At 38.2% G+C, this 27,367-nt stretch overlaps 1 protein-coding gene across 1 annotated transcript in view; it reads right to left on the bottom strand.

Moving 5' to 3' along the window:
- Nucleotides 1–201: 201 nt before the first annotated feature.
- The window catches only part of IL1RAPL1 (interleukin 1 receptor accessory protein like 1), a 669,427-nt gene continuing 642,261 nt past the window's right edge, over nucleotides 202–27,367 (bottom strand). The window contains exons 8-11 of the mRNA XM_056502208.1: nucleotides 25,802–25,947; nucleotides 14,293–14,436; nucleotides 4,765–4,935; nucleotides 202–3,522 (exon numbers count right to left, since the gene is read on the bottom strand). Coding sequence (XP_056358183.1) covers nucleotides 2,804–3,522; nucleotides 4,765–4,935; nucleotides 14,293–14,436; nucleotides 25,802–25,947 — 1,180 coding nt within the window. The 3' untranslated portion in view covers nucleotides 202–2,803. The remainder of the gene's footprint in view (nucleotides 3,523–4,764; nucleotides 4,936–14,292; nucleotides 14,437–25,801; nucleotides 25,948–27,367) is intronic.

Here is a 27,367-nt window from a genome sequence, read left to right as displayed (position 1 = left end):
TTTGCATTCCAACAGAATTTTTGTCAGACATAGAGCATTTGAACACACAACACTTTCTTTCACTGTTCCCCACACAGAGCTGTTCACAGAAGAGGAATACTAAGGAGGAATATTTCTAAAGCCACAGATGACTTGTCCACTTATTTCAGGTTTTGTGGTTTGTTTATATTTTTTTTTATTTTGTTCGTTTTTCTTATATTTAATGTTATGACAAAACATTATAGGAAAAGTTTTCTTTAAGTAGTGAGAATATCAAACAGTATTTGTCAATCCCTGAATCATGCTATTCAAAGTGCTTAAATCTACACTAAAAATAGAAGAAGAAAAGTACTTCCCATGTGGCCAAGAAAAGCCAATTGTTTAAATGTGATTGTGGTCAGATAATTGCATCCTACATTTATTCCACATCCCACTCTTTACACCAGGGCATGTAAAGGGGGAAAAAACATTGCTTTCAAAGGATCCTGGGGTATTGGGACTGTTGTGGTTTAAGCCCAGATGGAAATTAAGCACCACACTGCAATTCACTCAATCCCTCCCCTTCTCCCCACATCAGCCCAGTGAAAACCAGGACAGGCATCCAGATGAATGAAGGAAAATGCCATCAGTGCCTGACAGGTGTCTGTAAGAGCAAATAAATAACAGCTTTCTTAAAGCAGAAGTGCAAACTCTCTTAAAATTTTATGTGACCTGGCAGCCTAATTTCCATTTTGTGGATGTTTGGCACATGTCCAGAGACACTATAATAAAGAACAGATTGTAGAAAAGGACTTGAGCTTAATCTCAGAGAAATAAACATTTTAAGTAACTCAAAATCAGTGCACACCTCAAAGGTCTATTAGCTTCTTATGCAGATATTGAGATTTCTTGATTTTCACAACAGAAGCACAGGAGAACAGTCATTTCCTCCCACACTGTCAGTTTTGGATTGCTCCCACAAACATCCCCCAAACTGCAGCTTCTCCACTCACTTCTCATTAGGAAGACCAAAATATTATAACTTGTACTTTTCTCGTTGTGACAACCATGACGGGCAAACCCCACAACATCCATTATATTGGCCAATGTCACTCAGCTGCCATAAAAATGCCTAGAGCTAATTAACTACATAAATAGGCTCGAAGGACTCTTTGCCAAGACACCAGTTATGATTCTGCCAGGGTAAATCAAACCCAAGGCTCTATGACAGTGTGCTGCTCCAGCTCCTCTGCTTCTGCCAGCAGGGACTAGCAGAGAGCTTGGCTTGAATATACTGCAGAGCTGCACCACTCCTCTCTCTTTCTAAAACCAGAAGGGACTTTCTGGTACTTAAAGCATGAGCAAGGTGTTTCTTTAATTTGTCTCAAAGATGTCTGGATGTAAACACAGTGGTGGGCTTTCATTCTTCCCTGTCAGCCATGGTACATGCATTATTTGCAACTCCTCAAAGATAGAATCATACATAAAAATAAAACTAATTTATTTATTCATTAAAGTGAATAAATTGTTTTTAATACTTCCAGGTCTGATTTAAATATTAATTTTGTATAAATAAAGTTTATTCTGAAAACAATTATATTTCTGGTATATTTCACGTCATTTTTTTCTGCCTGAGTTGTTACTGAAATCATGTTGAAATTAATAAAATTTTATTTATCATTACAAGCTAAAATCAAATGAAAGAAGATTTCTTAATCTTGAATATATAATTTTAAAGCAAATACAGTTTTTGGAACATTAAAATACAAGGGACTCTGAAATCCACAGGAAAATAATGTTTTGCTCTTACTTTGTTTTGAAAATAACACTTTCTATAATACAAAGTGACAAACCATCTACAATACTGTCTTTTTTATTCCCCTTTGGTTTGGAAGTCATCACTGTACATACCAGCAGGACTCTGCACTTCAGTGTCTATTGCCTCACTTGTCTTACTTGCCTGACATTTGCAAATGTTATTTGCAGGATTTTGAAACTTGAGAAAGAAAAAAAATTGTGTGCTTAAAAAATAAAATCCACAGCCACATAAATACTTTTCCAGGACGTGTTAAAAATAGGGTTGCTTTCATATTTATAAAAGGGATACAACCAACTCATTCTTAAAATAAGAATTAAGAGAAGAACTAAACCCAAAAAAGCAAAAACCCAAAAAACCAAACCAGCTATAGTTTCTACACACTCTAGTGACTACTGTGAAGCAACCAATACAGATTGGGTATTTCCTCTTGTTTGACAGGTATCTACCAAGTTACATGTTAGATGATCAGACTGTAGTGTTACCCCAAATGGGGGTTTTTGTCAGGGCAGGGAAGGAGCAGTGCACATTACGGGAGTAGAAATGAAACTGGAGCTCTCAGGGAGCAATGGGGTCCTTCTAAGAACAAAAACTCTCCAAAAAGGTGAGCTGCAGCAGGCATGGCTAGGCAGGCCAACAAAATGGATGGTGCTTCTGATATCAACATAGCTTTGTCCAAGCATTCCCAAGAGAGGTTATAAACAAACAAACAAAAAGTCTAAAACTATACTAATGAAGCAAAAAAGTTTCCTATCTATACAGCAGTCTCTTCATTTAAAAAAAATGTAAATATACAAATTCCAATGACATATAAAACAAAGTCAAAAATGTGAATGGGAAGAGACATGGGTAAAACAGGAAGACTGATGCTACAAAGAAATTGCAAAAACATATGTACAAGACCCTGTTTTTCCTCGTTTGTTATCGATTGTAATGCATGTTTAACAGCAGCAGTCGAGGATGTAGTTCCAGGCACCAGACTGCAGGCTCTACTCCTACTCAGGGGGGTGGCAGCCCCTTGTGTGTGGGTCACCAAATGACACTGGATATACTGGTCTCCCGTGGCAAGAGGGGCAGGATGGCACTGTTTGTGTGAGCCTCTTCGGGGGCCTGCTCCCTGTTAGTTTTTGTCTGCGGCCGCTGCCCGTTTATAAGTGTCATGGGGATGTTGCAGTAGGTGTGCTGGTTACCGATTGAGGTAAGTGGCAGGGTGCCAGCAGGAGGTACATCGTATTCGTAGCTTCGGTAATAGTGTTTCTGGCGCATCTGCGAGTGGTATGTGTTATGGAAGGTGGAGCGCAGGTCTGGATGGGCAGTGGCAAGAGCAGTGGAGGTGGCAGCAGCCATGGAAATCGCAGAGACTGTCTGCAGTTCCCCAAAGGGCCCCTGCTCACTGACATCTAAAACCTGCTCGTTTGTCATGGGTTCAATCCTCTTAAAAGGCATTTCGTACTGTAAACGTTTCCAGAACTTGGAATTCAACTTGTTGCATTTTGGTCCGTGCCATTTAATGACAGTGAGGAGCTTGATGGTATGTTTGAGGGCCTCAACCTCCTGGTAGTTCATAACTCCTCGTAGTTCACTGCATTCAATCAGTATCACTTTGATTTCTCCAGTGACTAACATATTTCGAAGCCTTGTCTCCAGTTCAAAGATGCTCCAACCTCTTCTTACCACGTAACTTGGAGTCATGACGATGATCAGTCGCTTGCTTTGGTCTACACATCTTGCCACATCTTCAATATAGGCTACAAAACAAAACAATTGCTCAGAAAAACAATCTAAGAAAACAGTCTGCTCTCATACGCTGGTGAGAAACAGCAGAGACAAATCTCTGCTCCCAGAGGATCTCATTGAAATATACAAAAAACATCAATTGCAAATGTGTCAGGCTGGCCTGGAAGAACATGATCCTGAGCAACGTGCTCTATGTGGGCCTCCTTGAGCAGGGAGGTTGGAAAATACGACTTCCACAGGCCCCTTCCATCCTCAACCCTACTGTGATCCTGCAAAACATCTATTCCCACACATGCTATGGAATTTGAGATTTTGTTCATGGGCTGTGGCTTTATATCACCTGTTTTGCTATTGGAACAAATATGTCCAGCACAATTTTTACCTTTAAAAAGGCAAGTCCCCCAGTTGGACAACAGAGCAGCAGCCATGTGCTTCAGGACCTCAGCCTCAAACCCAAAGGATACTCTAAGTTTTTTTTTTGTAGGCTTAGATTCTATTTTTCTTTCATGCCCCTGCCACACACATTCATAAAAAGTGTTGTCTCCTGTAAATTGGTGTTTTGCTGTAGATTTAAAAAATATCCATGAGATTGTTTGATGTTCTGTGCTGTGCTTTATCTATACCAAACATCCTTTCTTTTATCTTTCATTAAAGGTATTGAACTTAGTCCATATGGTTACACTGAAGACATGAAGAATATTACTACTAACAAAACATTACTGTACTTATGTTGGAATATATGACAGAAAACATGAAAAAGATCTACTGTACTAGCTGGAATCAATTCTAGTATTCAGTCTCTGAGAAAGATCAAGTACATCCACCATACATTTGTCTACAGTGGACAGTGACAGAGTTCACCACTTTTTTCTGGTGTAGAAGTCACTACTCAAACATTGCCTTTGTCCAAACACAACTTTTTCTTTCCTGTGTGAATTTCTGTAATACTTAGAATCATGGATATCTTTCCAAACAAAATATAAGGAGCTGAAAAGAAAGAACTTGGTATTCATTCCTAGAGATTTCAATTAACACCTTCAATTAAAATAATACAATTATTAAATAATAATCCTCTTATCTGGAAAATGCACATTAATGTTTGGTGGCTTATTCTCATTATTCTCTAAGACATGGGAGGAAAGATGACATTCTGAAAGAGTAGGTAAAGAAACAAGACTAAAATAATCACTGTAACCACTCATTTTCTTCCTCAATATCAATATCCTCAATATGAGAATAAAGACATGACTTACTTCCTGTGGGAATCAAATCTCTGTCTGGTATGAACAACTTGTATCCATAATGCTTTTCCAGCATATCTGGTAGAATCTCAAGAGCAAATCTTTCTTCCTCTCCAGTTTCTTGATTCCACTGGTCAGGATCCACTTTGGTATAAGATAGATATGCATCATAGTCTTTGTTGTCTAAGGAAAGAGGGAGAATAAGTTAGTTTATTCCTTATTCTAGCAGTTTTCCCAGATATTTCCCCAGGTAGTATTTCTGGGAGAATTTTCCAGGAATAGGAAATGGTTTAGATAAAATGGCAAGCTTTCACCCAGTCTTCAGATATGCCTCCATTCAGCTTTCCTGTTTCACCTGGTAGAGATAATCCTTAGTTACACAGATGCAAGGAAGGAGGTTCCATATCCACAGACAGAAGTCAGTTTATGTAAGAATCCAGATGAAGGAAATCCACCCAACTGCAGGGTGACAGCTCATGAGCACAAAAATCAAAAGTCACTGAGAAGAATTTGCATTCTTCTCCAGCATAAAATGAGTAAGAAGAGCATGGAAATACCTAATATAATGCACAAATGTCTCTACTGCATAGTAAAAGCATTTCAGTCTTTTCAGAATTTTACTATAAATTTAGGACCTGGGGCTAAAATGCTCTAAGTGTACATATAGCATTCCTTGTAAAACACTTTAGCTCTTCAGGTCTGAAATTATTGCCAAGCTTAAACCTTTCCAGCACCAGCTCCTGATAATACAGTTTAAGTTTCTTGAATTCTATGCATTTAAATTTGCAAGTTTAATGTTGCATTAATGTACATTTCCTTACTTAACAGTGTGTTACTTCACTTCAATATGAGAAATAACCATGCCTGCCTTTTAAATGTGCCTGGTGTGCCTACTTAAAAGACTGAATCAAAAGAGCCACCATTAATTTTCATTAGGAGGTCAATAATGCCAAGTGCTCTGGAACTAATTCAGTGGAATAAGAGGTCACGTTTTGACTTTTGTTGTGAAGAAAGCAGAGGAAAATCAATGACAAGAGTAATGAAATGTTAACATCCTTCTAACTCTCTTGACAACATTATGAACAGACTACCCAGAATATCAATTGCTTGCAAAAGAGATCTGATTGAATACTCTAAATACTGTGTGTCATAAGTAATGTTATATACAGTCAGTGCTGACTTCATTTATTTATTGAGCCACTCCTTTCATCATTTTACACCTTTTTGTAGTCTGGTAGCATTATTTTGAAAAGCCTGGCAGCTGTGGGGCAGATGCACAGTGTAAATGAAACTAAGGGAGCAGTGCTAATCTTGAGCAGTTCTCTCCCTTCTGGAGAACCATGTACACTATACTTATTAACATTTGCAGATGACAGAACAAATTTTGTTGTACTGTTACTACTTTTAACCTTTCTAAACCCATGAAATGGCCATGTATTCTTTCTGTGCCCTGCACCTCTTTTGTGGGATAGTATCTATTGGATTGTGATAGCCACAGAAAAAGAGCCCCAAACAAATAAAAAAACAACAACCAAAACAAAAGCCAAAAAAAAGAAACTAAGAAAAAGGGAAACCCTGTCTTTATGGTTCACATTTTCCATTATTTTTTTGGAGAATTTATTAAAAATGTCCTTTAGTAGAAGACCAGCACCTCCTGCCTTTGGCAATGCCTTAAAAGAAGACTGATTGGATCAAGTATGATATAGAGGGACATACACAGCAGGTTTTTGTTTCTGCAGGAATACACTGTTAACCCAGCAAAAGAGCTAGCACACAGTGAGGTCAATAAATACATAGGGAAATTATTACAACTGACAAAATGCTGGTGCTGCAATGACATTTTCTATTGTCACCTCATTAATGGTCATAACCATGGTACATGCTTGAGACTAGTGTTGCTCTGTTCAAAGTCTTTGAAAAAATATGAGAATGTATCATTTCTCAAAGGAATAAATAATAAAAAATAATGAAGAATTCAAACTGTTTTAAAGGCTGGGTATTGTCTGTTAAACGGTTTGCACATTCTTACTTGGAGGAGAAATTATTTGTGCTGACTTTATTTTATTGCATATGCAAATATATCACTTATGCATTTATTCAAAACACACATTTTTCATATCATGGAGACTCCAGCATCTTCAATAACTACGGCTTCATCATCCTGTATTACAGGGAAAATATAATTCCCTCCTAGTTTTATTAATATTTGTAGGGCAAAGAATGGGGCTAGGGTATATCTGCAGAGATGTGTGCAGGCATCAGGCATGGGGAAGCTCTGGACTAGTTCATCACAATGAGACCAAATGCAGCTACTGCTCAAGGTGTGATGCATTCAGCCCACAAATGTTTCAGTCAGCCCCAAAACACTGGTACTGCAAGACTCCAGGCAAAACACTCTGAGTTACAAACTCTCCTATCATTTCAACAATTCTGTGGAGTTGAAAGTGAGAAGTTTGTAAGTGAGCAATGGTCATGGTCACTCTCAGCTACAGGTTTAGACAGACCTTAGGGGTAAACACAGGGTCAAATCTCATCTTCATTAATTACACATGGAAAGATTACTTCACTTAGTGCCCCAGGATTCTAGCCAAGGCACCTTCTGCATCATTGGAACATGGATTCTTTAATACTGCCCATTCCTTCTGGTACTCATCTAAATGCAGAGTACACCACAGAGTACTGCCTGTGACTTTCTACAATGCTAATCCAACAGAAGTGATATAAATTTTTAGGGGATGAAGTTGTAAATGCTTCTTGTTATTCCAAGGATGTGCTCAGCAGCAGTCACTTACAGGCTCAGTGTAAGCATAAAACGAAACCCAGACTCTATATGCATCTACTTTTTCACATGCAAATGGGATCTTTGGGTAAGTAAATTGCTATCAGACATCTAAGAACTCATCTGTATGCATGCTCTCTTAACAGCTACACATGAAGAAATGATAAGCTGGTGCCTACAGAAAGAAAGATAAAACTTCCTCTTCTACAGGGACCACCAAACACATTTGACATCAAATTTGCATTATAGATGTATCTGTTTTCTAATGATTTCCATGTTGCACTGCAAGAAGTTCTGCAGTTTGGGCCTTTGAGGGTTTATCAGACTTAAACATTGAAGATATTTCTGCTAATGGTGGACAGAAAAATAATATATATGAATGAAAAAACTTTAAAAAACCCAACCAAACAACAACTTTCTAGAGTAATTTTACTTCTTATCAGCCATGTTCAAGCCAGTGACAAATTCTGACTTTTATCTGGCAGGATACATTTTAGCACAGCACAGATTAAGAGATCAAAACAAGCAGAAACCCCACAATGGTGTATTTCATAGTGTATAATTTCAATGGAGCCCTAAGACCTAGATGATGGAGCCAGCTCATGTGTCTGTGCATCCTGAAATCCTCAGATTCAGTGCCCTGGAGGCAGCTGAGCATCCCCAGCAAGGCTGGGCAGATCTTCCATTTCCACATCAACAGGGAACTGATTGTTCTCCTTCAGCAGAGCATGTGCTCCCCTCTTAAACACTTGGATACTCCTTCAGGAGTTAGGAGCAATGCACTCATCTCATTCAGTGTTTCAGGATTTCAAGGGGAGCTTTGGAAACAGGAGATTGGATCCTTCCAAACGCTGCAGGGAGCTGGAGTCAAACTGATACAGGAAATTTTGTCTTAAAAAAACGTGCTATGTTCAGGAAAGGTTACAAAGAGCCTTTCAAAATTTATCAGAGACTGTATTTCCTTCAAAATGATGGCATTTCTTAATCTGTATTTGCTTCACTATTTTGGGGGCCAGATTTAATATATACATTGGGATAGAGGTTATCCTTAATATAATGGAAAAATGTCATTTAATGCTAAGTTGAATAAAATGCTCAAATCCTAGGTCATTCAAAATACTTATACTTTTCCTCACACTATTTACTATTGCTGATGTAACATTTTCTATTATTTTTAAATGTCAAGCCCTTTTACGTTAATAAAAATTAAGAATTACCCACACAATTATTTCCATAGCATTTTTAAAATGTAGCATTCCCCTTAATATATTCAAGTTCATATCCTTGTGCAAGAGAATGATGTTGAATTGTATGGTAGTTTATTTTTTTCTACTTTACATTTGAACTTTCTAACCTATAACCATGTCTTAGTTTGGAATATAAAGATGATCTTGGTAATATAATTTTTTTAAAGATATAAATATATATAATATAAGTTACACAGGCACTTTAGATGTTATGAAATAGGAAGAGAGAAAAAAGCAGGAATTTTCCTTTGAATTAGTACATTTCATTCACAGAATCTTGAAACTCCCATATTCAGTGGAGACATAAATTGAGTTTTTATTGTTTGAATTGCATTTCAGATGTAAATAAATAGCATAAACAAGAAGAGTTAAAAGAAACAGTTTTCCAGCAATAAAATTGTAATTAAATAAGAGAAAAATCCCTTTTCATAACCCGTAATGTTTAGAAAGAAGAGAGCTGCATTTTTCTAAGGTGATTTTAATAGAATTTGAAATTGATATTCATAGAGCAGGATTTCTTATCGTCACAATTTGCCAATAGCCAATAAGAATATATAAATGAGTGGTGAGACTGCTATTGCAAACCTATTTTGTGCATCCCCAGGGAAGATTCAGTAATTGCAAAGTCACTAACTTCAGCAGTAATTTCAGTCTAGCTATACCTGCATAGCATAATCATTAACACAAGTGCTTTGGTGGTGCTTAAACCAGTGGTGAAAGTTATATTTGAAAGTTAATAACTTAGTCACACAGAAACCTGAGGAATCTCAAAGCAATGCCATTCCTTGCTGCTTAAGGGTTTCCCTGGGATGAAACCCAGGAAACCACTAACAAGTATTTCTTACCTGCTCTTGTCCTGGACAGTTATTAAGATATTAACTGGGCATTCCCACAGGTTCATCCATGAACCCTGATAGTCCTTTGCAGCTAAATAACAACAAGGACAAAATCATGATTACATAAGGACTCCCAAGTGCAGCAGAACTACAAGGAAGAGCCAGTCTCATCAGTCTCCTAATTTGAGCATTGATTTGCTTTCCCTCAGCAAGAACAGAAATTAATCTCTCATGAAAAGGCAAACAGCCCAACCAAGAAACAGTGTAGATGTCATGTACCAAATCCAAACAAGACTTCTGGAACTGAGGGAGCTCAGCAGTGGCACATTTTGCTCTTATTAGGAGCACTTTGTTTTATTTCAGCAATGTGGTGTAAAACAAAAAAAAACAAATAAAACAAAAGCAGCCACTTTCCCTCTTTCAGAGCTGAAACTCCCCAGACTTGGAGCCAGTTGCCTTCCCTGTAAGGGAGCTGCTCCTTCAATTCACCAAGGTTGGTGAATTCTTCTTTTCTCCCTTTTATTTTTTAAAAAAATTATTTTAAGATTGTCTTCACCTTTGCTTATTAATTTTTTGATAAAAAACTTCCATCAATTTAAAAGGTTAAAAATCTACCCAGGTAATGGTAGTAGCAGATACCTGCAAACTGTTTCTACTAATAGCTGTACCATATAGTCTTGCCTCTGAAACAAGAATCTAAAATACTAACACATGTAGAAGTTTCTGAGTACTTTTTGCTTATCTGACCATGTCCAGTGGTTTTTAGCCTGTCATTCACAGACTTCTGGATTTATCCATAATGTGAATTAAAACTGGCATGCAGTCACTTACATATGCACTGGAACCTCTCAGATCTTGAAAAAGGAAAAGTTGAGAAGAGCTGTTCTGGTCACTTTGAGCCTCCTGTCCACTCTGAGGCAGGACCACAACTGGCACTACTGAGAGAAGTGACTCTGCCCCCTCACTGTGGCTGATGTGGCTGCCATGCCTGGGGACTGACCCTTGCACGATTTGATGAGCAGGAACAAAGGAGAAAAGTTGTGCAAAGTTGTGCAAAGGAGAAAGTTGTTCCAGGTAAAATAATGGGAAAATTTCCACTGATTTTAGAGTGCCTGGAAATCAGCTTATATAAAGAGCAGATTTCTATACAGTAGTAATATCTCTTCTGATACAAAGGTCACAGAGTGCAAGCTAGAAAGAAGTCAGGACGTGTTGGTCACAGGTACTTGTAAATGGTTATTTGCATTTTCATTCTGTCATTTAAAGTACAATACTTCTTTTCATAAAGTCATTTAAAAACTGGGAACAACAGCAAGAGAAGGTCCTTGGAAAATAAAAATACATGAAAAGCAGCTGTTAAAATGCTCCACAGAGAATGGTATGGTATAAAATCTCTTTTGTTGGAGTTCAATGAACAATAAAATAGAAGAAATCATCACTTCTAAAAGTGCCTTTCAGTAATATCATTTGAGTCCCTAAAGTGTGCTTTATGGACAAGGCTTTTTAAAATAAGCTTTTAAGTTTAAAGCTGCAAAACTAAAAAGGTTGCCTGACATTTGACAAAGATTAGCCCTCAGAAGTTCCCAGTGAAGTATCTATTTGTGAAAATGTTGTTTTCAGAACAGTACAGCACATTTCTTTGTTTGCACAGCACTCCAAGCTATCATCTTGACTGCGTATGAGGAGAGATCTTGAACTGGATTTTTCCTCTTAGAAAGATTTGGGAGTTTCTGGCCACCAAACTGGTAGTGGTGAGTTATGTCTCAGAGATGCAAGGTCATGCCAAACACCTGCAGGCAGGAAAGCCACTGCTTTGCCAAGGGTCAGAGTGTTTCTCTGCCCTGTGCTCCAGGACTGAGCAGCTGTCAGACATTCACACCAGGTCCCCTGGCTGGACAGGGGCTCCCTGTGCTCCTCTGCACTGAAGGACACACTGTGGTGTCCATCACACAATCCCCAGCTGGACACAGCTCCCACATGGCTGGAAAGCACAGGCATGGAGTGAGAGGAGAAGCAGTAATATTGCTATACTCCAAATTAGTAGGAAAGGCAATTTCGTGGGAATCAACCATGAAAACATAAAATGGGGGCTTCAATTCACATTGCCAGGACTGAGCTGCAGTGTCTGCAGGAGAGAGAAAAAACAGGAGAGTCTTGTCCTTAGGCTGAGAAAAAACATTGGAAAATTCAACACTCTAAGTTAGAGAAATGAGGAATTGACAGCTGTGATCATTTGTTCCAACTGCAGCATCCCTACAGCAAGTAATAAATTGAGTTGCATTTGCTGTAAGGGTTAAATACTTTGTTTTCAAGTACTTCTCACAATTTAGCCATGCCTCCCACAGAAATGCGTGCTAGTTAGCCTGAGAAAAACTGATGTGTCTCAGGCTTGGAAAGGAAAAAGGAATTGTGATGAGATTTGACATCCTGAAGGGCTTGTTCTCTGATCAGGGAAGAAATGAAGCATTGAATTTTAAAAATAGATTTTCAACTGAAAACTTTAATTGGACCTCACCTTTAAAGTGTTTCAAATCCTCTCTGGGTACAATAGAGTGCACATAAAAAAAAAGACTGTGATATTTTGATGTTTGCTTATCTCCATGCTGTCCTGAAGTATGACAGAACATGGTGTAAATTATGAATAGAACGTGGGCGCTCTGCTGCTGCTCTGCAGGAGATGAGGTTAGAGTAGGATTTTAGAGTTCAGCATTTTGTGTCTGTCAATAACAAACTAAGCCAAAGGAAGGGATCTCGGTGTATGTCTGCAATTTATTTCTGTACAAGCCATGTCTTGGGTTTCTGTGGAACTTTTCCTCTCCATCTTCCTTCCTTTGCAAGAGTGTAAGTGAAAGGACAGAGTGAAATGTGCAGCTGCAGTCACTTCATTAGCACAATGGGGTTTTTTTCCAGTATATTGAACATGGTAGAAGCTACAGGCTTTCATTAGGAATTTGTAAATAGAATTTTTCTTTTTTATTACTGTGGTTAAGCATGCAAGCTCTCAGTGTTTGCACTGATCTAAGGAGAATCCATGCTTGACCTTCTTTAACAATGACCTTTGCTGAGAAGGATAAACTGAATGGATATTGTTTTTCCTCCTTTTGAATCACAGAACAGTATCCTTTAGAGGTAATGTTTTTGATGTTTAAAATCCATGATTCAAGTACTGCTGTTCCCAAGTGACCAATGTTTGGGATGAGACAAGAGAGAGAGAAAAGAGTGTGACACCTGGCAGAGTGAGTCCACAAATTAGTTGGAATTATTTGAGAAAATTATAAATGACAACTATAAAAGCAAGAATTACTGGTACTAAGAGAGAAAAAAGTAAAATTACATCTATCTAAACAACTATTATTTAAAGTGTCTATTTCCACATATTCTAATACGGCTATTATTAAATTCACATAATTTATGGAAGTAAACATGTCCATTTAAACTGGCAGCTGTTTTGTGAATAGGAGAGAATCTGAACTTCTGAAAAAAAAGAAGGTGTCTGTCAAAATGCTCCATGACTCACAGTCCCTCTGGGCCTCAGTTTCCTCCTCAGTAAAATAAATAGAATATCCTGACTTTTTCCTCACTAAGCTGCTACATTAATGCATCTTTTTGTAAAGCCTGTAGAAGGTTACAAAATGTTCTGATGTTCTTGGGCTTGTTGTTTTGAGAATTTTCTATTTTGAATCCTTGTGCATTTTTAGATGTCAGGCAGAAATGGGTCATTCCCTAGTGATTTTATTATGGAAGTCTTATATAAGGACTTGTAACTTTGCAACTGCTCTTTTGCTTATCAGTGACAGATTTAGCCATCACTTGTTTATCAATACATATTTATTTTAATATATCACAGCAGCTTCTGCCTGCAAGCTATTACCTTGACCTGTAAAAAAACCTTTTATTAGTATTTCTGTAGGATAAAAGGTCCTGTCACCAAAGACATAGTGGTAGCCCAAAAAATTAGGAACTCCAACCCAAGAAACCAATCTAATTAATCAGAGACTGCAGCTCAGTTTTCTGTTCAACAACAGTTTTGATTAGTAAGGCTAGAGGCAAAGGGGACCTTTTCCTTCAGTCCTTATAAAGATAAAGATGAAAATGCATGTAATGTTTGACAGAACTGGTGCATATATTGTGGATTAGTTTTTTTTAGGCTGGATGTTCTTGAATCACAGAGCAATTTTAATGACCATTTGCAGCCTGATCAGTGATTAAGCAAATGAGCTCAAGCAAGTGAACTACTGGGTGCATTCCCAAACACTCAGTACAGTTTATTGAAACTGGTCAGTTTGAACAAGCAGTAAATTGAGATTCACTTCAACCTCTACCTATTTGTTAAATTCAATTAGGGACAACACCACCTTGCTCACAGAGAAGTAAAGCTGGCTTTTAGTACTGACAGGAAGTGAAAATCTTTAATGCATAGATGTTGGCAATTTACATTCAGTGTTGAGAATAAAAATCTAAAAGACACGGATGTCCTCTGGAGCTCCAGAGAGCAGCACGAACATCAGCTCAGCAGTGACTGTGCTCATGTGCTGTATGAGGAATGTCTATCCAAGTCAGCACCTAAAATTGCAGCTGTTAACACACCTTGAGCTGAAATGAAATTTGGGCCTTGGTGAAGAGACACAAAAGACAGATATTCTTAGAAAGTAGGAAATGTGCTAAGAAGCTGCCTTACCTCCATCTAGTTCTTCAGCTCCAAAATGATTTCTGTAGAAGAGCATGATCTCTATCTTGTAACACTTGTAGATGGTCACTAGACAAACAAGCAGCAGCAGAATAGCACCAAGGCCACCAGCAAGCTCAACTGTGTACATCAGCTCTGCAAAGAATTACAAAACTCAGTAACAACCACATTCCCAACCACAGGAAGATTAGCAGCAGACCTTGCACTTCTGTTAAACATTAAAATAAGATAATGAATGATGGGTTATTTATGTATTTATTTCATTATAAAGCCCTTGAATGAATACCTAATTGATGGGATTTTTATAGCTTTTTACAGCTTCCATAACTTCAATAAGCTACTTTTTCCCTCTGATACACTATATGAATTGATAATTTGAAAAATAAATTTTGCTGGGAGTGTGCTTGTGTGTTTGTCTATGAGTATGTGCATATATATTATATATTTTATAACTCTTCTTTCTTTTTTTCTGTAGATAGATAATACTTTGCTTTACCTAGATAAATGTTGCCATTTGACTTAGAGTGTAAGCAGAGGTGAATATTTCCTTTTTGAGGACTACAATGCAAAACCAGCTCTTCCCTTATTCCATATATGAACAGGATGTAGGCAAACATAAGATAAGGATTTGATTCTTTTTTCCAAAATGAAAATAAAAATAATAATCAAAAATCCTCACAAAACACTTGAGAGAAGACATATTTTCCAAGAAACACTACAACCTGACATCTCAGTTATATTTATGTTAATATTTTTAGCAGTTTCCCAGAGGTCTGCAGTTTATTCTCACCTTCCCCACAGTGGGCTTAGCTGCTGTGTAGACACAGCAAATAGTCCTGGTTTGCCTGTTGTGACATTCCCATTCAGACTGACCCCATGGTGTCCCCACTGCCACCTGCCCACAGGATGGATTGGGATCATCACCATGGAGCTCTGTTCCTGAGGACAGGGAGGGGTCACTTGTGGCCACCAAGAATGTCCAGCACCAGCAGTGGAGCCACTTTCCAGGCCAAAGGGAATATGCCACCATGGACTTTTGCTGCCTCCAGTTTGAAGGAAGTCACAGAGTTTTGTTACTTTTCATTTGCTCATTGACTGAAAACTGGTAGTGTCAAAAAAAGGGGGTAGGAGGAGAGCTGCTAACAATTTTGAAATTTGAAATCACTAGATGGAAAGTCTGAAGACCTTCCCTGCTCTTTCAAATCACTGTTTTGAAGAATGAAAAAAAAAAACCACCAGATCTTGGAAATCTAAACCACAGATTCTGCTTTACAAAAAACCTGTGCTGGAACAAGGGTTATCTTCACAGTGTCCTTCTTCTGTCTGAATGAAGCAGTGTGGACCTGGAGTAACCTTACTTGTATATGCATGTGGTTGTGCAGATTTGATAATCCAGAACAATACAATTCAATTAAAGGAATAAAAGGTTAGAGGAAAAATTGACAATCGTATTTATTTGACAGCATCTACTGAGAATCACACATCTTTTTTTTTTTTTTCATTATTATGAGGCAATTGTAAGAAGATTTCATTGCTCTCTAGAAGACACTAAAAGTGTAATAAAATAAAATAAAAAGGCATTTATATTCCATGTCATTCTTTCCAAAACTGTGCTGGAAACTCCTTTGTGTCAGATATTTTTAAGACTGACATGGTTATTTCCAGCTCCCAATACTTTTCTAGTCCAGCAAGGGAAATATTATGAAAAACATTCGACAAAATATGGTTTGCATAGGCAAGAAGTGCAATATTCTAGAATATAAATGGAAATGGAAATGGAAATTACTCTGCACTGGCATACTATACCCTGTTTATCATTTTGTAATACAGGTGATGAAGCTGTTCAATGGTAACTAGAAGAAAGGTTTTAATATTTTGGGTTGCTAGGTACAAAGTACTCTATTTATGTGCCTGCTGTTATGAATCACTAAAGGCAAAGAAAATCTTTACAACTGGAAAACAGAAGTTTTCTCTAAACTAATGATTTTTATATTAAATGGAAAGAAATAACTGCAGGTATTCATCTGTCTTCTGTCATTGTGCATGAAATCAGACTAATACACTGCATCACTTTTGCCATCAGAGTCCCCCTTAGTTATATGTTTCCCATAAAGTAAGATTATGCCTTTATGTTTGCTTCAGTAAAATCTATCTGAAAGCACATGAAACTGTTCTTAATTAGGCCATCAAAGCAAACAACAAAATTCTCTAGTCAGCCTGAAACATATTAGCAATTACCTTTTCATGTGTTGCTGCTGAGCCATCGTGATCATACACAGAAAAAGTGGCTGTTTCTTAAACAGATTTGTTTGCAAGGGAAGTTTCATGGTCTGTTGATCTCACTGAGCCAGCTTGTGCTTTCCTCTGTGCTGGACAGCATCCATCAGCACACGTTCACTCTGTTTTGTGCAGCTTGTCAGGGCTCAGAGGCAGAGAGGGGCAGTGATCAGCCCAGCAGGTTGCTGCATCCTTGCACCCAGCCCACGGGATGCCTGAGCTCCCCCCAGAGTGCTGGAAGAGGGACAGAAGTGGGACAGACACATCTGTGCAGCACTATGGAAGGCAGGGGGATCAGCCTGGGCACGGTGGTTGGCTGTTTTCTGGCCTTGAGTTTCTGTAGGATGCCAAACCGTGCCCTAAAAGGCCACTGGCTGGCTCTGAGATGCCTTGGGGATTTTAGGAATGGTGTTGAGCTGAGCTGAAGGTGCAAGAAGCAGAAAGCTCAGTCCTGCCTCTGCTGTTGGCCCCTCAGTGACTGAAGCCATTTCACATTTCTGTTTTCCCAATGTGAATTGGGAAGGTGCTCTGGCTCCTCCCTACCAGAGCTTACTCCTGACAAATGCTCTGCGAGTGCCAAGGGTATTGGTGATGTGTGTCAACAGCTCAACAACGATGTAGTGACTGTCAAAGGCAAGTTAAAGAGCAGCAGCAAGGTTGCAGCCCATGGTTACCTTTACAATAACATATTTTTCTGCTGCTTTATTCTGCCTTTTACAGTGTGATTTGGGCACAGTTGCTGCAGCAGGCATTACATTCCCTTTGAAGTGTGATCTGTTTTTCCTGCTGAAATTCAAGTTTCCTGTAGTGGCTACATACTAAAAAGATTCAATTTTGCCACAATTCCACATCAGAAGCAAGATATGAGAAATGCAAACCTTTTAAAATCTATTTAGCCCCTGTGCTGTGCTGCTCAGATCACAGACCTGGCCCTCCTTAAGGAGCTGAGACTGAATGTAGAAAATAGTGGAGGAAAATTACTCGGCTAACCCTTGGGGCGACAGGCATTCTGTTAAACACAACAAACGAGCAGTGCCAGAGACTTACATCCAGAAGCACAGCAATCATTTAGTTACAGGCAATTAACAAGAGTCTTCCAGTAGCACAGGAGCAGTTCTACTCCAAGGAAAACACATTGATTGCTGCAGCAGTACTAGATTGGTTTCTGAATAAATAGCTTCAATTTAAAACTAGATTTGTTACAAGCGTTTTGACCAATGGCTACAATTTTTTTCCTTATCAGGAGGCTTTGGCCAAGCAACTCAGTGAAAGAGGCAGCTAATTAAAACAAAGCATGTGTCCTCTCCAAATATCTAGCATATATGGCTTGCAATAAATGCAAATATAAATTTTATACCTTTTCTTTCCTAACTATTGGACACATTTATAGGTTATATCTTTGATCTTCACCTGGCTCTAATATTTGATAAACTTCCTTTCACTGTGTCATACAGGTAATTCACTTATCATAACTGAAGTTGTAAGAAGAAAATAAATAAAAGAGTTCTGTCAAAGATTCATATCTTTTGACTTATATGACATGTTTCAGGGGCTTTACATTTAATGATCTGTAAAAATTTAGAATTAATTTTATTCATTAATTAGCCCTCATACAGCTGAACTACTATGAAAAAGAATTCTATTTCGTTCTTTTTTTTTTTTTTTTTTGTGATTTATAACTCTCTGAGCACATGTGATTTATAGCTGTGTATTCAGCTTCTGAGCCTTTTTCAAAATCCAATTACAGTCTATCTAAGGTTTCAATTTTGCAATCACTTACGCAGATTGCTCAACTTCATGGACTATAAGTAATCCCTCTGAAGTCAACAGGACCATCCACAGAGCTTCAGGTTAGCACAGAAATAAATCTTTGCAACTTTGTGGCCTAAACTGATTTCCATTCTCTGCTTGTCTTGGATGATTTAACTCACAAAGAGATAGGGTTTGGTTAGAGGCAGTTAGTTTGTTTAGGTGCACTTTCATAAACTTCAATTACTACAGGAATGATAAAGATAATGAATATAATTTGGAAGGGGGACAGGGACTGCTGTGTTGTAACATGCAGGTTTGGTTAGGAATTGGTGTGTTTTTTCTAAAAGAAGAAGGAAGCTGGATAACACAGGAACACTTCTCTGAGTCTCATTTCAGAGATTAGCCATAAAGAATAGGCAGAGTTTAAGTCAGCAACAAAGAAACCCATACTCACAGTTTTAAAATGAAAAAGTATGGGTTTTTTCCTTTTTTTTTTTTTTTTTTTTTTCCTTTCTTTCTTCCCCCTGCTTAGTATTTGTTATGGCATAGCTGTAAAGCAAATTGTCTCCCCAAAATATAGCATATGGAACCACAGCTTTATACAGTATTCACATATCCAATACACATATGTATAAAATCTATTCTCTATTTTTTAAGACTTTTTTTGTTTCAAATTTCCAAAAAATCTGGTTGTACGAAAGGTACCCAGATGGATATGTGTGAATATCCTATATGGATATCCTATATGGATACTGTTGTGAATAATTCCTGATTGATACTGTAGGACAATAGTACTTCTGATAGCAGTAGAAGTGGATTTGGGCTACTCATTAGCTTGATTATGAAATTATTTTTTAGCACAGAGTACATGCTTTCTGCCAGCACAGGTCATGCATGCCTGTGAATGTCTGCAGAGTTGAGTGAAGCCAGCTAAATTTAGTCATGATTTTCAAAATTATTTTCAATGCAGAAGTTTAATTTCATTTATTAGAACTATTGGGACCTTGTTTGTCTTTATTTTTTTACAAAAATAAATGATATGCATTCCTGATTCCCTTATGAAAAAGAGCTAGTCAGGTGTGGGATTATACATACATAAGCATACATGTGTGCAAATGCAATGCAGGGATCTTGTTAATCTATTCATTAGTATGGCAGGAAACATATCTGAGCCTTGGTGCTGTTGGATTTCCAGTGTTATTAGAAGAGAAATAGTAAATTATTATAATAGAAGTATATTCTTACCAATGGCATTTTTATTTCTGCTGAGAAGTGCAGGACACCTGTTCCCAGTAGGAGAGTAATTACATTATCTCCAACAGTATGTTAGCTCACAAGAGGATAAGGTCGGGAAAATATAAATGCTGCAATGTTACTGAAAAATTCTACATTTAAATACATAGCAACACATTTCAAAGGCAATTTATAATATAGACTGAGGGAAAAAACTGTCATGATGTGGAACTGCAGTAATCTTTTGTTGTTTTCCCCAAATTAATTAATTGTATATGACCTGAATCTTCCTTAATGGGAGAGCTTCTATTTGTCAATTGCACTACAGAAATCAGACATGCCCACACTAATATTTTGTTTAGATCTTCTGAAAGAAATGAATGTAAGAGGCACCAAGGGGTGCAAAAAATGTGGGGAAAAAATTGAGTACAGAGTTCCAAGGATGTAAGATCATTAAACATACTGTTTGCATTTTTTTCTGAGAGTAGCATTAATGAATAATTTAATTATTCATGGATTATGAGAACAGTTTGTGACATTCTATTTTAAAATATTTTCATCCTTGTCAATCAAGATTAGACTTGCACTTAGACATCACATACAAGGAAGGGCTATGATAAAAGTCGTACAAAAGTTGTTTTAAAAAGTAATCTCTTAAACAAACCAACTTGACATATTGCCAGAACTAAGACTTGTCAGAGGAAAGTTAGATTTAGGCACATGCTGAGTAATCTTACAAAATTTTTTACTGGAGTTATCTTAATCCAATTTTCTAAAGGGTGAGAAAAACTTGACTGATTAAAAGTGTGATCTTATGAAGAGTTTCTTTCAGGCAGAGGTCTTTAGTATTCTGTTCCTCAACTGATTTTAGATGAGGATGAGTGTAAAAGGTCAGTCACTTTTTGTTAGGTTTGGGACAAGAAAGGAGCTGATATTTGACCTTTGGCCCTGTGTCATGAACCTCCTGGGAGAATGAACTTTGGCACTGCTGAGCTCAGTGATCACTTGAAGCCTTCTTCGATGGCCATAGGTGAATGAAAAATCAGTTTCCATCAAATCCAATCCAATTTCAATTCTAAAACCTGATGAGGGTCTTGGAAAAGCTTTTCCTGCAGTGCAGAATAAAAACTGAATGATTTATACACTGGAAGATAGACTCATGCAAGGTCAGAACTGACCAAGTGGGTTGGAGTTCTTCCACTGAGACTCAGAGATTCACTGCATTGAACAAGCACTCAGGTCCAACTAGCAGAAGTTGAAATATAACTCATTGTTCTATATTTCATATGATGAGTTTCCTTTCAGAAATTTCAGAAGCATTGTGAAGCTTTTTGGTAAAAGGAGGTATAACACCTGGGGTTTCTTTGCAGAGGTTAGAAATGAACTAGTTTCTTTTCTCTTTTAAGTCTTAATTGTCACTCATCACTACCACTGTGTGAAATTGTGTTCAACTGCCTGAAAATACATATAACACATTCAAGTCTGTAAGTAATAAACCAGATTTACACTATTATGTGAATGGCACTGCAATTTAATGTGTTTGTCAGCAATTCTATTATCATTAACAACCACATGAAGATAATTTGGAACTACTTTCTATTCAGAATTTGCTATTACATTGTACAGGAAGTATTAATATGATGTTTATGCATTAAGAAATAATGAGTTTAAAACAAGGTGGTTTTCTTCAAGATGCATTCCATCTAGGAAATATTATCCTGCATATTTTTCAAATATGTATTTCCATGGGCAATTTTAAACTCTTTCCCTAAACAACTTATTTCAGTGAAAATATCTTTTTTCTTGACAGAAAAACCCCCCAAACTTGTTTTAACTAACCCTCATTAACTTACAGTCAAAAAGATTCATATATGCCCACTGAGAGCACCTATGACTGAGAAAAAAAACCTGAAACCATAAAAGAGGCTAAGGGCAGGAAATCAGATGATAATACTGTGTAGATGACAATGGGAAGAAAAGAAGTAGATACTTTGAAAAATGCATGAAAACATGTTACCTTAGTTCTAATGTCTGTCCCAGGAAAAATACCAGTATATATTAAGCTTTTAAAATGATATCTATACAGCTTAAAGAATAATGCAAAGATAGATTTGGAGATTATTTTTGATGTAGAGTTCATCTTGCAGACATCAGAAAGGACTTTCAAAAAATAATCACATAATTAGATAATAACCCATATTTACAATACAGTCTATGATAAAATAAGATTATGAAGACTTTTATCCTGCATGAAAGTCATAGTTGTCAATAGATAACATTGTGGAAGAGAATTCTTTTCCTTATGCATTGCAGTTTTATCTGCTACATTGATAGACTATAAACTTGTCTCCTTTAATTAAAAAACTTCTGAAAAAAATAGAATTGTAGTCTGTGATCCACCTGCTATATCATCTCCAATCTGTGGTCTGTAATTAATCAGTTTCTGCTTAGCTGCTGTCAGCACCACTCCCAGAATTAATTTCCAGAAGGTTCCTCTACCTGGCTGAAGATTAACCTGTAACTGCTTTGGATGATCAATTGCACCTCTCACCAGTAAGTAACAAAATCAACCTTAGATTATAACAAGTAGATTTTTTTCCCCCCACAAAAAAGAGAAAATAACTTGGTTGTTGTAGAGGGTGACAGGAATTTGGTCAGAAGGTGGAGGAAAGGAATGAAAGTTAAATCTTTAGGGTTCTGATTGTTCTCCTCTTCCTATTTTTTTTTTTTGCAAATTTTGTCAGAATGAATGAGAAAAGGAAACAGCATTGGCATTGTCCTGCTTAAAATACTCTACTGCCTTTAGCTTCGAGTTAAATGCTCCCTATGCACAGCATCTGAGGAAATTTAGGACTCTAAAAATGGTTAGCTGGCAGCAGAAAACATAGATCATAGCTTTTCTCCACTGGTGTCAAGAAGTAAAAGAAATTCAGGAGAAAAATAAGGCTGGCTCCCTGACATAGAGAGTACTGATATTTGCACTAGAGGGACATACCAGGACCACCAGCTTTTCCCAGGGCTGGATGCTGAAAATGGGTTCACTTTTCCTGCCCAGGTGGTGTTGGAGTCCAGGGGCACTGTGCTCTGCTCCCCTCCTGAAATCAGTTCACATCTGGAGAGGAGAGGCTCTGGCTCTCCATTCCAGCTCCAGGGGAAGAGCAGAAACCCCCTTCTCCCTCCCTGTGCCAGGCTCTGGATTGAGATGGGAGTCCCTGCTGGACCCTGCCCAGGGTTTCTGCCAAATGAGACTGTGTCCCTGCTGGGCTGGAACATCCCTGATAGACCCTGCCCAGGGTTTCTGTCAGGTGGGAGTGTGTCCCTGCTGGGCTGGGACATCCCTGATGGATCCTGCCCAGGGTTTCTGTCAGGTGGGAGTGTGTCCCTGCTGGGCTGGGACATCCCTGATGGACCCTGCCCAGGGTTTCTGTCAGGTGAGAGTGTTTCTGCTGGGCTGGGACATCCCTGCTGGACCCTGCCCAGGGTTTCTGTCAGGTGAGAGTGTTTCTGCTGGGCTGGGACATCCCTGCTGGACCCTGCCCAGGGTTTCTGCCAGGTGGGAGTGTGTCCCTGCTGGGCTGGGACATCCCTGATGGATCCTGCCCAGGGTTTCTGTCAGGTGAGAGTGTTTCTGCTGGGCTGGGACATCCCTGATGGATCCTGCCCAGGGTTTCTGCCAGGTGAGAGTGTGTCCCTGCTGGGCTGGGACATCCCTGATGGACCCTGCCCAGGGTTTCTGCCAGGTGGGAGTGTGTCCCTGCTGGGCTGAGACATCCCTGATGGATCCTGCCCAGGGTTTCTGCCAGGTGAGTTTCCCTGCTGGGCTGACCAGAGGGAGTATAAGGAAGATGCATCCAGGTTTTTCAGGTGATTTAGACTGTTGACTTGTATGCTTTCAGGTCCTGTGTAAGTGCAGGAATGTCTAAAATCTCCTCTTGGAGTTGTAAGGGAACAGTGACTCTACTGACCTGGGTGAAGCAGCAGTTGCAAGGGTGTTGGAAAGGCTTAAGCTTTGTACCTGAATGCCCACTGCAGTGTTTAGCCCTAAATACCTCTTTTTCCAGGAACTCTCTTTGTTCAGCAGCAGAGTTTTCTGCTTTGCTGTCCCTTCTGATCCTGGTGATAATGTTCCATGAAGGAAGTTTAAGAAGGATTATAATTTCTTTTTCAGGTATGCAGTGAACATTCTGGATTCATCATTTTTGTACTTTTATACTGCTAGAAAAGAAAAGATCACTAACTAGAAAACCAACCAAAACTAACACATCTGCAAATGTCTTGGTGTTGAGGAAGCAAATTTACCTAATTGTTAGATCTCAATTGTACTAAGTCAGCCAAATAATCAGAAATTAATAAACAGCTAACTCATTCCTAGCAGAGACTATGGATCTAAACGAGGAAACCTAAACCAAAAGGTTGTCATGGTGATTACAGCAGACTAAGCAAGCAGTGCAAAACTGCTCTTCCTAGGAGACCTGAGAGACTAGCTCAAATTTTTATCTGTCATGCTTAATTTATCATTTCACTGAAACAGTTGTCAACATGCAAAATGTGTAGAAGGCTTGTATCTGGTACCTTTTGTCTTTCTAGGGCACAACAGATTTTGCTTCCACATTTATTTCAGATTCAGCTTTACTAAAAGGGGGAAAAAAAGGGACTTTTTCCTGCTATCTTTGTCCTTTTACTATTTATAAGGGCAATTAAATATTGAAATTACTCCCTCTTAAGCATGTCATCATGAGGCCACATACTGTGGTATGTTTGACTTACTGAGCTCTCTAAGAAAGTTAAGATTCATGCAAAATTCATGCATGCACAAAGTTAAATTATAAATCTGGTGGTCACAGAACAGAGAAAAATTACATGTTTTCAGTCTTGGGGCTACTGCTTGTATGGAAGAGAAAATAAGGACTTACCATCAGCATGTGACTTCATAGAAGTCAGTTAAATAACTTTTGCTTTTAAAGTAATTTGGGCTTTAAAAATTCTTTGTTTTCATTATTCCATCAAGCAGTTTGATTATTAAGAATAAGCTGTTGGATTTCAGTGGGTTTTTTTGGCTAAGCTCTTGCTCTGGGTATAAATTTCTCTGAACCAGAGTATATGAATACTAGTTGGCATATTGTTGAGGTTCAATTACTTAATAAGTTAATTTTTCATCTCAGTAAATTCAAGAAAATATGGAAAATGCCAGGCTAAGCAGAACATCTGGTAATTCATGTCTGCATCTTTTAAGAAGCAATGACAAGAGTTCAGAAGAATGGCTATCAATGAAGTTCTATTCAAGTAATTGGAGATACCCAACAATATATTTGAATAAATTGGTCACACTATCTTGATTTATGGTTTCCTTCTAAGCTTAGACAGAATTTGCATGCTACAAAACCAAATTTAAGGAAGATATCACTGCTTTGATATAAATTGAGATGCCACAAGTACTTTAGCACCAGTAAGATCCTGGTTTGCTCACTTTTACAAGCAGTCTAAAAAAAGCACAGGAATGTCAGCAAAATGCAGGCACTGCTCCTGATTATTCTTTGCTTCCTGAAGTGCACAGGAGGCTGCAGGAGGGTGGGGAGTGGCAATCCCAGGCATGTGGAGCATCCTCTGGGAGGCAGAGTGGACAAAGTGGGTCTGGGAGTTTGATTTGCAGGGGATTCTCCATCTCCCTGCAATCACCTCAGTGGGAGGTGGCTGTGGCCAAAGGCAGGCTGGAATCCTGGGATGGGAGCAGTGAGGAGAAACAGGAGAGCTCTTGGAACCTCTGTCATGGTGTTTCACTTCAGAAATGTTGATGTTAAACAAAAGTGTTGGAAGGCTGTGCAGGAACCCCCCTGGCATGGGGTTTAGGTGGCATTTCTGATAGAATTAAAAGTTTTTTCTTTTCAAGTTTTCCTAAAATTTGACTTTTTTTTTCCTTACAGAAAATTATTACAGTTGCATCACCTGTGTTTTCCTACTATTTTTTCTCTATTGAGCCTTTATTAATTTTTAAGTTAATGAATTATTAAATGCATCTTTTACAGAGATCTAATTAAAAGGCCTTGCTGTATTTTTTCCAGTGACAACCATAATTAACATCCTTTCTCTTTTATTTTGCACGTCGTACAAATTCCTGGGGAGAAACAATCATCGACCATTAATTCTTAGGAAGCTGAAATTCCTGCTTGCATCAGAGGGAGTCTCTCAAGCTGCCCACCCCTGCATTTTACCCTTCCATGGAGCAAAGCTGCACATTTACCCCTTTTGTGCAGGAGGATACTGGCGTGCCGGCGGCCGTTCCCATTCTCCACGTAGCAGGAATAATTTCCTAGGTCTGCCTCTTCCACTGAGTCAAGGATCAATGAGATGGAAACCTCCTGCTCCCCGAGATGCTCCTTGAGAACCCTGAGGAAAAAAACAGCCATCATTGCTGTTCTGCTTGTACCACAGTGAAGCTTTAGATAATCATGACATAATAATGATACTTACAACTCACAACTCTCTGGCTTCAAATTTGGTTATGGTTTGATGCAATCTTAATTTAATTATATCATGCCCTCACTTCTAATGAGGAGGTTTGGCTTTGTAAATGTTAATGAGAGCTTCAGTTCATTGTCTTTTTTAAGCAGAATGATATGCACATGGGTAATATATCATTGCACACTTTGATGGAGACCCTGATTCTTGAAGTCTTGGAATGGTAGAAGAGACAAAACTGAACACAGTTATTCTGGGAGTTTAGAGTCACACCAAGAGTCTGGGCCAAACCCAGTATTTGTCGTTTTTCTGAGGCTCTCCAACATGCCACTCAGAAACAACGTGTTCATGCCATGGTCTGAGAGAGAATTTCTAGAATTCATTATAAAATTTGATAATGTTTTATTAAACAGTAGGAAGAACTGGTATATCAGGTGCTTCTAGTTCAGACAGGTTATAAATGAAAGGCTTTCTGTCTAAGACTCCACCTGTCTCCCCATTACTTTGTTTCCCTCTTTACAAGACCATCAGTGGTTTCAGGAACTCAGGAAAGCAAATTACAAATTATTCCAGGCCTGACAAATGAAGTGGGAACAAGCTTTTCTGCTCCGCCCTCCACAAAACAAGAAATTTGTAACAGGTTTCTCTTCACTTTTTTTGTCAGTCGTCAGATACCCAAGGCACTAGCTGAAGGACTTGGGAAAGGTTTAAACACAAAATATCTTATTTGTCACGGGCCATTTAGTGTACTGGTCTTGACTTTTACAGAATAAACTTGAAGTACACTGGAGTGACATATACTACTTCCTTTTAGCCTATATTTTGGAATGATGACCTTGAAAGTCTCCACAGTACTCTTGATGTTTCTAATTGTGACTATTGTGCATAATTTCTTTTTCTTGGGCTTTATTCCTCTAGGTCTCATTTTCATTACAATTATTATTAATAATGTATGTTTACTATTACAATTAGCATTATTGCTATTATTATAATCTCTCCCTTTGTCTCAGTTATTAAATTGTTATCTCAACCCACAAGTTGTATTCTGGTATGTGGCTATGTGGAACTTACTTGCTGGCTGAGGTTAAACCTCAGCATGCACACTAAGATATGCCTGAATTTCTGAGTTTTAATTTCTATGATACATAGAAACTGTGATATTCACACATACAGAGCTATAAATGAAAAAGGAATCTCTTCAGATCCAAGCAGATACCTCATATTGGATAGGATTTAGTATGCTATGTCAAGCATGTAATTCTCAATACAAATCCACTTTTGTCCCTAATTTCTAAATGAGGCAGCACTTTTAGGAGCAGTAGAAGTACATGGCATGAATTGCCAGATC

This window comes from Oenanthe melanoleuca, chromosome 1 (genome assembly GCF_029582105.1).
Source record: "Oenanthe melanoleuca isolate GR-GAL-2019-014 chromosome 1, OMel1.0, whole genome shotgun sequence".
In the NCBI taxonomy this organism is placed as follows: domain Eukaryota; kingdom Metazoa; phylum Chordata; class Aves; order Passeriformes; family Muscicapidae; genus Oenanthe; species Oenanthe melanoleuca.
The sequence above is the reverse complement of the archived record's forward strand: the minus strand, read 5'-3'. Positions and strand labels throughout refer to the sequence as shown.